Source organism: Pinus tabuliformis, chromosome 4_2, assembly GCF_031772625.1.
Source record: "Pinus tabuliformis cultivar Carrire ecotype Pingquan chromosome 4_2, CPIR1, whole genome shotgun sequence".
NCBI classification, from domain to species: domain Eukaryota; kingdom Viridiplantae; phylum Streptophyta; class Pinopsida; order Pinales; family Pinaceae; genus Pinus; species Pinus tabuliformis.
This window is the reverse complement of record NC_142304.1, coordinates 1086082114-1086099362: the sequence shown is the minus strand read 5'-3', so window position 1 is coordinate 1086099362 and position 17249 is coordinate 1086082114. Positions and strand designations below refer to the sequence as shown.

General features: G+C 38.2%; 1 protein-coding gene across 1 annotated transcript in view; it reads left to right on the top strand.

Annotated features, from left to right (window-relative positions):
• LOC149173412 (uncharacterized) overlaps positions 1 to 13112 on the top strand; it is a 63860-nt gene extending 50748 nt beyond the window's left edge. Inside the window, 8 exon segments of the mRNA XM_089424592.1 lie at positions 9830 to 9938; positions 10076 to 10188; positions 10268 to 10452; positions 10553 to 11075; positions 11204 to 11696; positions 12029 to 12157; positions 12349 to 12430; positions 12613 to 13112. Coding sequence (XP_089280718.1) covers positions 9830 to 9938; positions 10076 to 10188; positions 10268 to 10452; positions 10553 to 11075; positions 11204 to 11696; positions 12029 to 12157; positions 12349 to 12422 — 1626 coding nt within the window. The 3' untranslated portion in view covers positions 12423 to 12430; positions 12613 to 13112.
• The last annotated feature ends 4137 nt before the right edge of the window (positions 13113 to 17249 follow it).

Here is a 17249-nt window from a genome sequence, read left to right as displayed (position 1 = left end):
ACAACAGGGGTACCATGAAATTCCTGCCCATCAGTTCTCAACACTTTCATGTTTTTATCACATTTGTCTGATTTCTTCATACCTCCTCCAACTGAACTTGCATTTTATGGGTTGCATTGTGTTCATTTTGCAGGGTGCCTGTAATATTCCTGAAACTAGATTAAATGGAATGTAGGTTCATATCATTTAGCAGGAATTACGTCTCTTGGACACTCTATAGGACAGTGTTGTGACTTCTTCTCAATCTTCTTTGTATCACTAACATTTATTAAGTGTATTGCAAATATGTTTTTATTTGAAATGATGCCTATATTACTTCATTGAAGAAATAAGTACATAATAGGTCAGAAAGCTACATACACAAACATCATGGATACCATGAAATTCTTGCACAATAAAAAAAGCCAAAAAGGCAATCATACGCTTCCGTGCACTAAGAGAAAGGGACTCAATATCATGACGAAAGATACTAAGTATGGCATTCAGAAGCAAAGCCAAGCCATGCTTAAAACTCCTCAACTCCCCCAAACTAAAAGGTAAAAGATCTTCCTGAAATGTAATATTACTACGATGTTTCCAGGGAAAGCCAATAGCATGTGATTGTATGGAGTGCCACACAGTTGCAACTGTCCCTAATGTCTACTTGTGTCAGAGAAGGGGATCTTTTCACAAAAGTTAGGCAGTGAAGAATAAGTGATGCTCACCCTGAAACCAGGGTCAAAGCACCTTGGCAGTCTGACATCATGATAAAAGCACGTTCCGTTGTTTCCTTGTCACGTAGAATACAAATAATTTGTCAAGCTAATGTTCTGAAGCCTACACTTGACAACCAACTCATGTTGGTGTAGAAGCCACCCTGAAGCCTTGACTTTGAAGGCGGAATCTGATTTCCAGATGGATTGACACCATTGTAACCAATTTTCCTTTGGGTCCTTCACTGTCTATGAAATAGATTTGTTTGCAGAATGATCCCTATTCTTCTCCACTGCAAACTACACTAACACATCAGGAATCTGCCATACATTGAATGATGTCGATTTTGTGGACTGCCTTAAAACATTCCAAGCACACAAAGAAAATCCTGAAGTTATACATAAAAATAGTTGTCCCACATCCTGTGGTTAGGGGGCACATTGGAAAATATGTTAGAGAGAAAAATGCATCACTGTTGTCTGCAATCCATTGAGTCTATAACACCAAATAGGGTTAGACACGTGCTCAAGCCACTCCTTTGATGCTTAGATCCTGAGATCTATTTACAGAAATAATGCCATGATTCACACCATTCCAAAATTGCTGTCCAATCTTAAACCACCAAACCGTATACATAGTCAACAGATCATGAACAGAAGACATTGACAAATCATGTAGTGCCAAATTCACTCTCTTTTCTCCAATGCCACCTGTTTGAAGGAAGTCACCCAAACCACGAACAGATCTATCTCCTTTCACCAGTCTTCAGAACCGAGGACACTCAGGTCAGTTCACCATCTTCACAGCTATCAGCCCCAGAATCAAATAAAAGAGGATTGGTGCTTATATACAGAACAATTCATGTCTTTGCAACAGTTGGCTGTGCTAGAATTTCTATCACAGAAGTTTTATACTAGTTGGCTGTGCTAGAATCTCTATCACAGAAGTTTTATACTATGTCAAACTGGCTACACTGTCCTACTGATTGTACATCCAAATCAGAGGTAATCCATTTAACTCCTCTGGAAACCTTTGCTGTTCTGATACTATGTAAGGGTTTCTTGGTGAACTGATGGTGTTAACTGACTGCAACAGTAATGTTCTTACACACCTTTAAACCAATGTTCCATGGGGATGCGTCCCCCAGGGTGGCGGGTCTGCTCCCCACGTGTCCCACTCTTCTGGGATGGGGCACATCTGGGGAAATGTTTTTCTATGTACCACTTTTGGGGAAACTCGGGGAGGCACAGGTGGGAAATGTTTCCCCACTGTGGGGGATGCGTTTTCCCAAAGGGGGTTCTTGTGGGCGTCCCCACTCAAAAAGGGCTTGGCGTCCCCCCTGAATTTTGCTTGAAAACAATAACTTATGAGTGGGGAAGCCTAATATTCTACCCTAGGGCCCTAGTAATGCTATGTAATTAATGGTAATGTTAAATTTTTAATGTAAAAGGGTGAAATACTTTTACATAAATTCTAACATTATCATTAATTGACTCAAGATGTTTGGAGTGGTTTTGACTTCATTGGATTTCAAATGGAGAAAGTAGAATTTTCATTGGATTTTATATGGAGAAAGTAGAATTTTAGATCCCACTCAAAATCCAACAGACTTCACATTTTTTCAGGATTTCAGGATTGGAGGGATTGCAACATTTCCATTGGATTTTATCACGTATGAGGGTATGAACTCACATTTAATCAGGAGCACCAAGCCCTCTATGTACCTCAATGTTGGTGGCATTGATTATTCAACTCTATCATGACCCTAGTAGAATTGTACCCATCACTCAAACAAAATCTTGACTTGACATGTTAAAGTTTTTCTATCTTATTCTAATGCTTAAAGGGTGATATTGATGATGAGGATGCGAATATACAGAATGATTTTGATGATATGTAGGTATTTGTTGAAACATGAATGTTTTTCGACCATAAAGGCCATCTAGAGCCTCTTTGTTGATATATTTTTGGTTCAAATATGCATTGCACTTGGTGCTATTTTGGTTATATGTACCCTTGCTATATATATGTACTCTTGACCAGTTTTTTGGTTTGTTTGTTTGTTCAGTTCCCAGTTTTGGTGTAGACCGGTTCGATCACTGGTCCAGTTCTGATAACATTGGTTCATTGCCCATTGTTAATTTTTAGTTTTAACTTTTGGGTCTTGTCTTTATGTATTGGTGATCTTAGACCAAATCTTGGACTTGTCACTCTTTACTTTTTTTGAGTTTGAGTAATTTCAATTTATTATTCCAGTCTCCAGACTTTAGTATCCACTGTTCTGCTCAGTACAAATCAGATTCTAGAATAATGAAAGATGAATTTAAATCAATGTATGCACTTTTTTATTATTTCTCTTTCATTGAATCATTTATGATAAATGAATCAATGTATTTCATTATTGAATTTGAATTTGAAACATGGAAGCACATCTTTGTATGAAGATCCCAAAGAGAACAACACGTGTGTGCAATTCATGTATTGGCATGTCCAATGACGCTAGAAGCTGACCAGTGGATAGGTTAAGGGTTTACCCCCAAGATCCTAAAGGTTGAGATGGAAATAACCATTGCATTGGTTAATCATAAATGAAGTTGTTCAAAATGTCCAACAAACACCACAAGTTGGGTCTTCATTAAAGATTCTCACAAGTTATTATTGAGCATGTGTTCATGTCACTTGAGCTTCACCTTAATAAAGGCTGCAACCTAAAATTAAGACATTAACTGTAGCACTTCTCACCCATTTAGGAGCTATCATGATCCCCCAAATTAATACTATTTTCACTATGTTGGTACTTAGAATTCTTGGTCAAAACCCATTGCTCCCATACATCTTCCGTAGAAGTTGAGTAACCTTATTGTTAATGAACTTTGTTAGAGGTTGTGACTGTAGAGCATGTTATTTAATGTGGATATGTATATTATTTAATGTGGATATGTATATCTTGAGATTAGGAGTGTATATTATTGTTTACATACATATTTGGTGGGTTTTGTGGCCATCCATACCTTTCTATGAGAATGCCTTAATGTCTTAACTGAGTAATGCTTAAGCCTTGACAAATTCGCTAACTGGTTAGTTGACAACTTGGCATTTGCCTTAATGCATGGACACAGAGCATGTCTTTGAATACCGAGATAGGAGAAGCTATCAAAGCGTTTTGTTTGCAGGACAAAACATTGACCAGTGATAGTCACGAACTTAGCTTTGACAACTTAAGAAGGTTGTGGCCTTCGGTCATAGACCAAGTAGCAGGCATTGATCTGAGAGTGTGTAGAATATAAGTTACTGTGTTTGGCAAATTTCAAGGTTCTGGTTTTAAATTCGCGATACTTGAAGGAAATCCAGACAAATTTGTTGAAGTTTGCCGAACTTCAAGGTGAACTGCAAGTCAAAATTGAATTCAAATTTTTCATTGCACATATTTGAACATCGGTTCATTCCTTCCTTCCATTCATTGGCTCATTCAATCCTCTGGGTGCTGAGTACCCTCTCAAGCCCTGCCCTCTCTTACAATGTCAAATGTAAACCCCTTTTGATTCCTGTCCTCTAAATGACAGATCTTGACCCCTTCTGAGTCCCACTGGTGATGGCAATTCCTTCAATTGGTGATTCCCGAGTCACGACTCACAACCTACCATCACAGTCTAATTGATTTGGTGGCAGCCGCAGGTTTCGATGACAGCCACATACGTCGATGATGGATGATAATGGCTACATACTCTGACAACGGTTGCATATTTCAACTTTATTCCGTATATTTTTTGATTATATTGAACTGCTATATTTTTAATTACATAGAATGTGTTAAATTTTAAAACATTAAATTTGTTGTGGTTTTCTTATATTTTTATAATATATATTTTTATTACATCGACTGAGTTTATTATGGTGATAGCCTCAACCCCTGAGCATTGAATTTTATTATATGTAACTCTTTTACAATTGAAATTTATAGTGTCCTGAACTTATGCTGAATTTAATGTCGAATCTATCACGTAATTTTTCAATGTCATATTTTTGTCGAACTCCAGTGTCACTGAACGTGAACCAGGTGACTTAGTGCAGAATGCACTTATTATATCACATGCACTTGACAACCCTGTAAAGGACAATTTAAAGCAGACTGTAGGTTAGTTTATAATGATTTGAGTACCTAAGTTGCTCCTTTAAGCTGGAGCACTTCTGAAAGGACCATACTCAAGGTTTACATTTTATACACTTTGTTTTCTAGGTTATTCTGAATTCATTTATGGTACTTAGTTTTTTCATTATTCTGGGTCTCTTTGCAGTAATGGACTTGGGTCAGAGGCACACTGCCTTGTCATATTAACTCTGTTTGGTCATTTATTATTATCATTATAATTCTTTTCTATTCTTTTCCTTACATATTTGTACAGGTGGGTATTGTTGTTATCATGATTGCCGTTAGACCAAAACCTGCAGGCATTAGTATCCGCTACAATTGCCAGAGTTAGGATCCGTGCGAGGCAGTTAGTCCGTGTTGCGAAACACACAGGGAGCACTGAATCCAATGTCCAACAATCTCCCTCCCCAGCGCGAGCGGGGTGAGTTTCGAACTCGAGAGCTGTTGCTCTGTTGGAATTACGATTGCCGTTAGACCAAAACCCACAGGCATTAGTCTATGCTACAATCGCCAGAGTTAGGATCCATGAGAGGCAGTTATTCCATGTCGCGAAACACACGGGGAGCGCTGAACCCAATGTCCAACAGGTATAAGTGTCGGTTTGTCTATAATTGTTAATGCAAGGAGTGAAATATTGAGAAATTGAGAGTATTCTATAATAATGAGATTTGTGGATATCTAATAAGTATTTGGCCATGTACTTTGACATCATACTTATAATATGAGCATCCCAAGAATCAATGAAAAAATGGATGCCTGTGAGAGTCCATGATCAAGATCATAGCAGTGAAATGAAATGAAATTTTATCAATGTCCACAGATGACCAAAATAGGTGAACAGGACTGAAAAATACAACATAGATAATAAGATTGTAGCTCTATAGCTGAGGGATCAAGAAAAGATAATCCTAATGTTGAAGGGAGCCAACTATAAATACAATCACAATTTACATGCCCATTAAGTGTATGGGAGCATTAGGTATTCTTTAGTTATGAAGTGTGCTTAGGAAGTTGTGTTTGTGTGACTGAATGTTGGCAATGATGGCGTAATATTGAGAACTAACATAATTCTACTAGGAAAAGCCATGAAGGTGGAATGGTGTTCTAGACAGAGAATTCCTGTAGTACATGTTTGCAATTGCCAAAATCTATCGGAGGGTGAAGAGTTTCTATCTGCATTTCGAAGAGAATGTCAAATGACAAGTGGAGCATTTGTAATTGCTGTGTGTATGGTTGCAAAGCACTATATTTTTAAAAATTACTCCTTTTTCATATTTTTGTTGGCCTGTATTAATAATCTGTTTTAGTACTCCGATTCAAAAAGTTGACTACATGGAGGTCAGTCCCAAATAATCTACGAGAAATGTAGATGTTTTCAAGGCTTCTATGATCATATTAATATGAATCTCATTTCTTGTTTCCCTTATTTTTCTGTTCATTTATTTTTCAGTGAAACCATTTTAGATTTACATTCTCCCCTTGTATGTATATTTTCCTTATTTAGAATGATGTATTTTTTACTTAATTTGTGGTCTATATACATGTTTTTGACTTACATTGTGACTACTCGCGAGACAATTTTGAATCCTGATACCTATTAGGCAGGATGGTACCATAGTTTAAAAATCCTGCCAGTCTGAACTGGAAACCAGTCAAATCAGCCTGTCAGATAGGCCCAGGTAACAAACCGTTAGAAAAATCTGGTTGCAGGGTCGGTTTGTACTGGTTAGGTACCAAACTGGCCCTAACTGGCCGGTTTGTACTGGTTAGATACCAAACTGATCCTAACTGGATGGTTCCAACCCTAACTGGCCTGGTTAGATCTCACATGCATGGGAGAGTCTGGGACACTTGTGGCAGTTTTGCAGGTGGTTTTGGAGGAAACCAGGGGTTGTGTTCCTCCCAAAACAACTCCCCTTGGCCATGAAACCAACCCTCTCCCTCCTAAACCCTAAACCTAAACAAAAAACCTATCTCAACCCTAGCAATGTTGGGAGTCTATGGTAATGTTAAATTCTTAAAGTAAAGGTGGCACTTTTACTTAAATTTTTAACATTACCATTAATTGTTTCAGGATGTTTGAGAGTGGTTCCAACCTCATTGGATTTCATATGGAGAAACTAAAATTTTAGATGTCACTCAAAATCCAGCAGACTTGACAGTTATCAGGATTTCATGATTTCCAGGACTGCAATGTTTCCATTTGATTCTGTCATGTGTGAGGGTATGGGATTGGCATTTGATCAAGAGGATGGAGCCGATTATGTACCTTGGTGTTGGTGGTATTGATTGTTGCATTCCGTTGATGTTGGTGGTATTAATTCTTGAACCCCTGTGAATTGTAGATAACAATGGTATGTTCTATGCTTAGCACAATTTACTTCAATGTTCCTTTAGCAGCCCAATGACAATTTCCAATAATTTCCATTTGCAATCACATTAACCATTAATCATATTGACAGTAAATGCAGATATAACTTAAAAACATATGCAGAAGACAAGCCAAGACAAGAGGACACCAGATTGGTGGATGCCAGGGAAAAACCTCAATGTGGGGAAAACCCTTTGATCAAATTTTCTTATCATTATTCTGTAGTCAAGCAGAGAGAGAGAGAGTACAAAAGTCAAATAGATTATCCCAATACAATGTCAAATCAGCCCTGTCAAATTCTGCAGTCAAACTTTAGCCCTAACCAGAAAGTCAACACTGGTCAAATCAGCAGCAAGTTACCTCCTTTGAAGCTCGGTCAAAGGCAGATTAATTCGGCCTCCATCAAGAGTCAAATTCAACCCAAAACAGTCCCACAAATGCTGGTGAAACTTGGTCAAACAGCAGTCAGCCCTGCTGTCAAACAGCTCTGCAGGCAACGCTGGTCAAACAGTCCCAAACACCTCGAAAACGCTGGTCAAGAGAGTGAAATTCTGCCTCCAAAACGCAGTCAAAATTCGGTCAAATCAGCAAGGGTTAACGCTGGTCAACAGTCTGAAATTTTCGGTCCTGTTTCAGCCCGGAAAAACAGTCCTAGCCACACGTGTGAGAGAGAGAGAGAGAGAGAGAAGATCCCCAATCTGTACGAACCAATCTGTTGAAGAGAGAGAAGAATTGTTGAGTGATTGATGTCCAAATCAGGAGAGAGGTCTCTTCTCTTTATACCGTTTGATGAGGGTGAAGAGAGACATCTATTGGGCTTCTTGAGCCTACATTAAGTTGAGACCGACCTTAACAATTTGTACATGTGAGAGAATAAATTCAAGATCACACTTTTGCTTGTCCGAATGAGATGATCTTTATATCAAACTTGGACCTCATGAAAAAACGAATCTGATGTTGAAATTTCTAAGTCTGACCCATTAGAAATCCCTACTGCATTATCTGGTTTATTTCACCTACTTGTTTATTCCATTAACAAGTTATTTATACATATAAATATTGAAAATAAACACAAATGCAGCTTTAACTCGTATGCAAATCAGCAACTGAAATACTAGACAAACACACAAGGGGCACTGCTATTTTTGGACAATCGTCCCCAGAAAAACCCAATGCAGGAAAACCGGTGCAACAGTTCTGAGGGTTTTATTATTATGTAGAATCTTGAGTACAACTAGGGTGCCGAATTGGCTCACCCAACAGAGATTGTTACACGACAGTAATACCTCTTCTTGGAGACAGATATTTAGCTTCTCAGCGCTAGTCTGCCCCACGAAAATATTTTTGACGCTTCTCCTAGGCTTTGCGTCAGCCTTGCTAGCCTCTGCGTCACTCCTGAACCCTTTGCATCAGCCTTCTGCTTCTCTGCGTCATCTCTCTGGCTTTCTGCTTCGCCCACGCAGGCCTCTCAACCTCTGTGCAGTCTCTAGCTGCCTCTGCGTGGCTCCTGCTGCCCTTGCGTAGCCTCTCTGTCACTACGTTGACCCTCATGCACTATCTCTGCCTCTCTGCACTGCCCCTCACTGCAATAGATCACTTGTTCGAATTTTCTTAGCAAGCCCTGCTCCAGAAAGTCAGAGTAACTGATCAATCTTGGTGTATCTCCAATTGACTCTCAAGCCTCCTCTTATACTTTTCTTGTTGAGTCTTCAACGATCGAGACTAAGTCCCTAATCAATGGCTAAGATTAGATTTGGCTTGATCCATCATTTAGAACATTTTCACCTAGTTTTATATTAATACCCATTAATATTTTAATTTTCCTAAGTTTAGACTTAGGAACCCCATTAAAAATATTAATTATTTTAATATCTCTCTAACCGGGTGGAATTTCCCCAAACCATTTCTGGGTTTTGGAGATCTGATGTGCTTTAGCCTCTCCACCAATTTTCATGGTTAGAGCACATCGGATGTTACCACAAATCAACATCCAATGCAATAATCATCCCCATCATATGAGCTGTCCCAAGGTGGAATTTGGCCCTAGTTTCCAACTTTAACAACTCCTCTACCATGGCCTTAACAAAACTGTACTTTTCACTCAAAGAAAAATAATTAGTTAGGCATGCTCATCTTTTTCTACTAAGGTTGAGGAGATGAACCCTTGGGCCTTCACTCAAATCAAATTCATTGGTTAGGCATGTTAAGCTTTTTCAATTTCTACCATATTATAAAGTTTAGGAATTCGAGTTTGAAGACTTTGATCTAGATGATGTTTATGATCTCATTTCTAGTAGTGGTGAATGAGTGATTTGTAGTAGGCCGGCAAGGAAGACTTCAATCAAATTGGTTATTCTCTTGTGATCCTGGAGGCATTGCTGTCCATTTTCTTATTTTAAAACACTCAAAGAAGAAAGAGATCATTCTTTGCAAAATATCCTTCCAATTTTTATGCAAGCTTCATGCAAAATATATTTGAACCATGCTTTTAGAAAGTGCTTCCATATATAAAATTGTAAATGTGTGGTGTGCGTTCTGTTCTTTTTAGGATTTGAAATAATACTAATAGAAAAACCTACTAGGTTGTTGACATGATGTGTCGAATGTACGTGCAGGTGGTGGAACTTCTTGTTCAGAAGTTGGAAAATGAACCAAGTTACCATCGAAGGGTGGACCTTTTCTTTTTGGTTGATTCTATCACACAATGTTCACGTGGACAGAAAGGTAATTACTTGTATGTAGTTGATTTTACTTGATATGGAGTTTATTTTCGCTTTATGAGATGACTACATCCACGAAATTAAATAACCGCTGTCTAAAATTTGTATATATTTTCTTTTCTTTCTTTGGAATCATTGCAGGAATTGCTGGAGATATGTATCCATCTGCTGTCCAATCTGCACTTCCGCGGCTGTTGAGTGCTGCTGCTCCTCCTGGAAGTCTAGCACGTGAAAATCGCAGACAATGTTTAAAGGTTAGTAGCATAAAGTTGTTTGATGTCAATGCATCCCCACATTTCAGTTGGATTGAATGTGGTAATTTGTGATTGTTAGGTTTTGAGGCTTTGGCTTGAGCGCAAAATTCTTCCCGAGTCCGTTATAAGGAGGCACATAAATGAGATTGAGGCTTCTGTTGAGGATAGATCAAATGCTATCATACCTAGGCGTCCATCTCGATTACAGCGTGCTCTTGATGATCCAATCAGGGAAATGGAAGGCATGCTTGATGAGTATGGCAGGTGAGGAAGGGTCTGTCATTTTAGGATCTATATTTACCTTTATTTTTTCCAACAATGTTTCTGTTTTTTCCTAACATTTTTTTCGTCTCTATTTCTCCAGCAATACATGTTTTCAGTTGCCTGGATTGCTAATACCACAAATGTCTGAAGATGAAGAAGAGCCAAGCACAAGTGATGGGAAGAAAGTTGAAGATAGTGTTCTGATAGGAGCAGCTGAAGCCCCAGAGGAGGGAGCCAACAGCTTGACTTATAATCCAGAAAGACATCGACACATTCTTGAGGATGTTGAAGGGGAGCTTGAAATGGAAGATGTATCCCCATCTTCAGAATATGATGCAAGTTCTTGTAAGAGTGATATTATTGGAGCAGATGCAAGACTAATTGGTCTCAGAGAAGCATTCTGTTCCCTAGCACCAGATCAAACCAATCAGTATCCTCCCTTGCCCTTGGATCCTCCGCCACCACCAGAAGAAATGCCCCCATCCCCTCCACCCCCACCTACGTCACCACCACCTCCTTCACCACCGCCACCTCCACCACCACCGCCACCTCCACCTCCACTTCCACTTTCTCCAGCCTATGTCTCACGGCCTTTACTTTATATGCCCTTTGCATCTCCAAATGTGAGTGCGTTATTAGCTATATGTTTATTTGATTGCTTGCTGGATTAAGTGCATATCTTTTATTAAATTAACAAAGTTGTTTCTATTGGAGTGATTCTGAGCATTAGTTTAGCTTTTAATGTTTGCAGGATGTGCAACAACATATTTTGCCTGCAACGCCACAACAGCCTCATCAGGGAACCAACCATTCAGGAGGGTCTGATTCAATTTTATACAACTCTTCTACATACCACATGCCTCTAAATCATAACTGTACAACTGCTAATGCCTTCAATTCTTCGTCTTCCTATGGATTTCTACAGAGTAGTTTCCCTGGGGTTCCACATTGTGTACCCATTGTCCAACAAACGCATGTCAGTAATATGCCTTTTCCTCAGCAGTCTTACCGTCCACTTCCACCTACTCCTGCACCTTCCAATCAGTTCTCATTTGTGCGGGCAGAAGTAAGGAATCACTTGCAACAGTCATGGCCAGATTCATCTCTATCCCCTGTACTGGAAAGTAAACAACCGGTACAAGATGAACATAGGGGCCTTCTGCATGGTGACTTTGGTAACATGAGATTAGAGGAGCAGCATAACATCCAAGGTAGAAATGAAAGCGTGGAAACCTTGCACTCAGGTTCGGCAACTTTATCATTTTTCTATATAGGTTGAGTTTTATCGTGCATAGAACTTTTAAGACTTGAAGCCTTTATTACTTGTCCATCTAGTTTTTTGAATGAAACTGCATTAAGTCTTGGAGCATTCCAAAAACTGAATGGACAATACGAGTAGCTATGAAAGTCTACACAAAACAATCTTTATTATTTTCTCAGTGGTTGTATTTACTATTTCTAGCCCAAGATTCACTTTCCATGTTAACTACATGAAATTCTCCTTCTCATTTGGGCCCAGGCTCTGTATGGGAAAACTAAGCGTCTGATGTTCATATTTCTCATTATGTATCTTCAGATCCTATGGTGTGGCAGAAGCAAGGGATGCTCTTGTCTCCCACAGGAACAGATAATCCTTGTGGTTTGTCTGGTTTGCAGCCTCCAAGACAGATGGTGATATCTCGAGGATCTAGAAGTCCACTATCAGGTGTGTATTGGCAAGGTTATGTCTGCAGCTGTCTTTATTTTCCAAAGTACATATTTTCTTCCGATTGTTATTTTTCATTCCTAATGAATATTTATTACAAGTACTGCCTGCTGCAATTTTTCAGTCAATTTGATGTTGATTTTAGAGCAGAACAAAAACACTGACTTGATTCTGTATAAATGCAAAACCAGCTAATCTGGTTTCAGCCCAGATATTACCAAGCAATACTGGCAACTCTCTTCAAAATTGTTGGAGACCAAACTGATTTTCATGGTGAGGGTAATAATGCAACAAGATTGGAGAACATATTTAATGTTTACCACATTACTTGATGCACATGTAAATATTTTAGTGGACATTCCATGAATATTTGTTATGAATTTTAAACATGGAGTTGCTTATGTTAATTAATAAAATCTACATTTTTATTTACATGTTTCTTCTTTAATATATAGGTTGGAGCAAGCGAGCTGTGTTTTTGGGATCTATATTTCTCAATTGTGTTAGAGAAGATTATATGCTGTGGAAAATTCTTAAGATTGACTACAAGTAAGTTATAAGGATTTCAATATGGCTGCTGGACAGGAAGACATTCGTAATAACTGTACATATTGTACTCTGTGCCTCTATCTGCATTTGCACTTTGCAGATGCAATAAAGACATGATTTCTGAAAGAGAGATATTATGACTTTGTGAAGGGTTTTACAATATTGAACCATTCATTATTGTAGGCTTATTTTCCATGTCCTGTTCTTGTATTTTTTATCAAATGATTATAAACAGGGCATATTGTTCAGAGTCAGGGGAATGGATGCTGTACTCAATTAAATTTTTTCTCTAAATCTTTTTGTCACTGCGAAATCGAAGAATGTATTTGAACTGAGTTGAGTACTAACTTCTTCCTTCACCATTGTTTAAAAGTTAAAGCCTACTAAAAAATTCTGTTCCAAGTCAGATGCGTCTATTTACTAAAAGTTAAATGGTTTACTTTTGGTATTTTAAGATTAAGTGGCAATATAAGATATAGGCACCAAGTTAGCGTCAGACTTGGATCGATATGACTTTCACAATTGGTGTTTTCATTTGGTGTGCATTACTTGTTTAAATTGTGAATATAATCATGCTTTGGATGTTATGAATGTATTCCCTAATTTTGCGATGTTTTTGTATTCGATATGATTTAGTCTAAGTATGTGTGATTAGACTTGCCGATGTGTGGATGTGATGGTTGGACAAAGGACTTGGGGATCCATATAGCATCTCTTAGAAGCAAATTAACCCTTATGTTTTACTAAATATCATTACTTAGTATCATGTCAAGGTATTTTGTTTGAAGCACATACAATGTTAAAGGGATGCCTGGGGCATTTCTAGGAAACACCTGCTTGTTGGTAGGTATCCTTTGCTGCATGAAATGTCTGCGGCAGGGCTGTCACCCCCAGTGAAAAACAATTAAAAACTGAATTGAATGTGATTTTATACCACAACCTTAATTTCAAGCATGATTATAAGTGGAATGTTCCCGTTCCAGATGCAAATCATTAGTAAAGCATACCTGAAGATGGATTGTAGAATTATGTCAAATCTTTGCATCCACATTTTTATTATATGTTATGTGGGAATTTCATTTTAAGATTGCCTATTCTACCAATTGGAAGAATATGTGGCCTTTGGGGAATGCCAGAGTTTGTGTGGAAATCTTCATACAGACTTGGAGATTATGCTTAGACTGTGCTGTTTGACTACATACACGGAGGAGTATAGCAATGCTATACTGTTGCCTTTCATACTGTGCCAGGATGGAAGTATCACATATCTTTACGTCTAAGCATTTTTTTTTTTTAATATTATGTATGAATTTACGATTAAAAGTTGGTTATTCTGCCAAATGGAAAAATGTGTCTTTTTTGAAATATCACAAAGTTTATGCAGAAATTTTCATGCAGACTCAGATTATGTTTAAACTATGGCATATGCTATTTAACTACATGCGCAAAGAAATACAGCAATGCTATACCACTACCTTTCATACTGTCCCTGTATGAAAGTATGGGAAATTTATTTTTGTAGGCACTTTTATTATTTATTATTTACAAATTTCAGAATATGAGTTGCCTATTCTATAGATTGGAAAATGTGTGGCCTTTGGTGAATATCAGAGAAAGTTTATGCAGAATTTTTCAGAGTTAGAGATTGTGCTGTTTAACTAAATTTGCGGAGAAACTTGGCAATGTTATACGATTAGCTTTCACTGTCATGCCATGTTGGAGATTAATATTTAAACTGTAATGAATTGGCAATTATAGCTTTTTTTTGAGTGTGTGTGTGGGGATGATATGTACATTGCCGACCCTTAATTTCTACATTTGGCACCTGATCTGTACCCACAGACTGTGTAGCCTAGCTTCTGAGTACTGGACATGCTTTATTTAGCTTTTCCAAGTATATGACTGAATAATGAATACACCAAATGCCAAATATGAATAATGACATTAAAGTATCATATACAGCTATGTGGGATTTTTTATATACTAGTTCTGTAGACATTTTACGTGTAGGCTCCATTTCTGGTGGACCTACTATTTACTTATACAAGTGTTTCTATGAGCATGCCAATTTCTCGAACCATAAGAAAGTATGCGTGATAAATGTCTACATGGACTCCAAAGTAAGGAAAACATATGGTATTCTAAAAAGAGCTGTAAAGTACGCAAGCATAGATTGAGACATACATACAAGGAAAACAATGTAAGTCTGAAATGTTTTCATAATGAAACTAACAAGGATAAGGAAAAATTATAAAATTGAGGTTAGAGATCAATTTGAAAAACCTTGTTGAAACTCAAATCTGTAGGGGATCAGGGATTTAGCTACTGCTTCTCTCTCTGCAGTTCTGACTGACTTTTCTTTCCTCCAAGTAGAATCTCATTAAAAACCCTCGAAGTACTCCCCTGTGATTAAAAGATAGTAGCCAGGGTAAACTATTAACGCTAATTATGGTTCCTAACCCTGAGAGGCTTGGGTGAGTTGAACCTGTTACCTCCCAACTGTGAGAGGATCCATGTCTAGGCCTAGAACACTCAAGCTAACCCCTCAGGACTAGCATTTGTCGCTAGCTTGTTTATATATATCATTTTTCCAAATATTGTGATAATGTTGAAAATATTGTGATATATCACAGGATTTTCAAGGCAACAATAATATTGGTTTACTGTATCGCAAAATTTTTGAAAACGCTATTTTGCTGAGGTTTGCCAATATTTTCTGATGATTTTTTTCTTAAAATTTTGAGGTTTTCTTATACTTTTTGGTATTTTCCTCAATATTGGTGATAAATCCATTTCTGGGCTTTCGATAATATATTTGCTGAAGTGATATTTGCAACTTTGGAGTGTGTGTGCATTGTGTTGTATTGTACTAACATGCTGTATTAATCAAAGGCTGCCCACAACTTACAAGTATAGAAATATGGACTTTTTGGACTAATTGTGAGTATTTTGGTTATAGTTCATTACTCTATTCCAGTCATCTGTTTCACATTTCATCATGTATTATGCCATTTTGTTTGGGAAGGAACTATTAATTTATTCCTAGCTCCTCATTAATCCTCAAAAACTATGTTAAATATTTGTATTGGTTATTTCAACTCATGTTCGTCTTTTTTGAAAAACAGTCTAAAATATTCCTCATAGTTCTGCTGATGGCTATTGGTTCTTTTTTTCCACTGTTTAAAAATCTGAGAGATTTTGTTTTGGTTTTTGCCATAAACCACACTAAGATCTTTTCATATATTCCATAATGACTGCAGAAACAAAAGTAGAAAAACTGTTCCATTCTTAATGCTCATTATGCCCTTGCATAAGGTAACACATGCTGTTTATAATCCTACTGAATAGTTACTCAGTTATCGGATATCCTTCCATCCTATTAATTCATATGAATCATTTCATTTCTCACAATGGGAATGTCTCAAACTAAAAGAAACATGTCCTGGCATAAAGGCAACAATATTTCATTTTGCTCTATCTGCTAGCTGGCATTTCTGAAAATTGCTGTCACTATTCTATTTTTTACATCTTTAATATTTATATTGAGCAAACCTCAAGCGTATTCATTGACAGTAAGTCTCAAGGGTTTGCTGTGCATTCCCCAGATTCTGGATATTATCTACTTTCTTGGTTTTTCATTGGTGTTACATTTGTATTCCTGCCATTGTATTCCACTACAGAGTCGTTTGACTTATGTAAGTTGGAGTGTTGGAAATTGGGTAGCTTGGGAGGTACTCCTTAGAAGCCTTGGGTTCTAGATTTGTGAGGAGAAAACCCACAAAAGGGAGAGCTTGTGGGCAAAGTACCCAAGTTTGGGGTTTCTGACCCAAAGGACTGGGCTTGGAACCCAAAGAAACTAATTTAATATTCTAATTTGTGTAGTGGGGTCTGTTGAAGGATAAAGAGGGCTCCTAAGCCACCTATTAGAGAGATATAAATATGGAGCCAAAGGAGAGGCTAGATGCAAGTCAGATGAGATTTCATTTGTGAAGATCATCCCAAGAGGAGCCACAGCTGGCAAGAGGAGGCCGAGTTAGGAGCTCTGTTCAAGGACGTGTCTGTTCTGTGGATGCTGAGTTGGATTGCTGAAGGAAGACGCATAAAGGAAGTCTGTTCAGGAGTTCTGTGAGCATAGTTGAAGCTGCAGCTAGAAGAGGGAGAGCCCTAGTATAGGCCACAGTAAGGAAGAGACCAGCATAGGTCTGTTAGGGCATGAAGAGGCCTGGTTACAACAGACCGAGGCTGGGCAGAGACAAACAGAGCAGGCCTAGGTCATTTGAGGAGAGGCCGAGGTTGCCAGGAGGAGGGCCGAGGTTAGGCTGCTGTTAGGGCTGCAGGAAGAAGGCACAGGGCTGCAGAAAGGGGGCCGCAGGCTGCATGCTTCTGTAACAGGATGAGGTTGAGGAGACTTAAAGAAGAGGGCTGACAGAGGGCTAAAAGGGAAGTCTGTTAGGCAAGGAAAGGAGCTGACAGCAAGGTGAGAAAGAAGATTGTTGCAGCAAAGGAAGGCTGAGAGCTACAGCAAGTGGACAAGGTCTAAAGG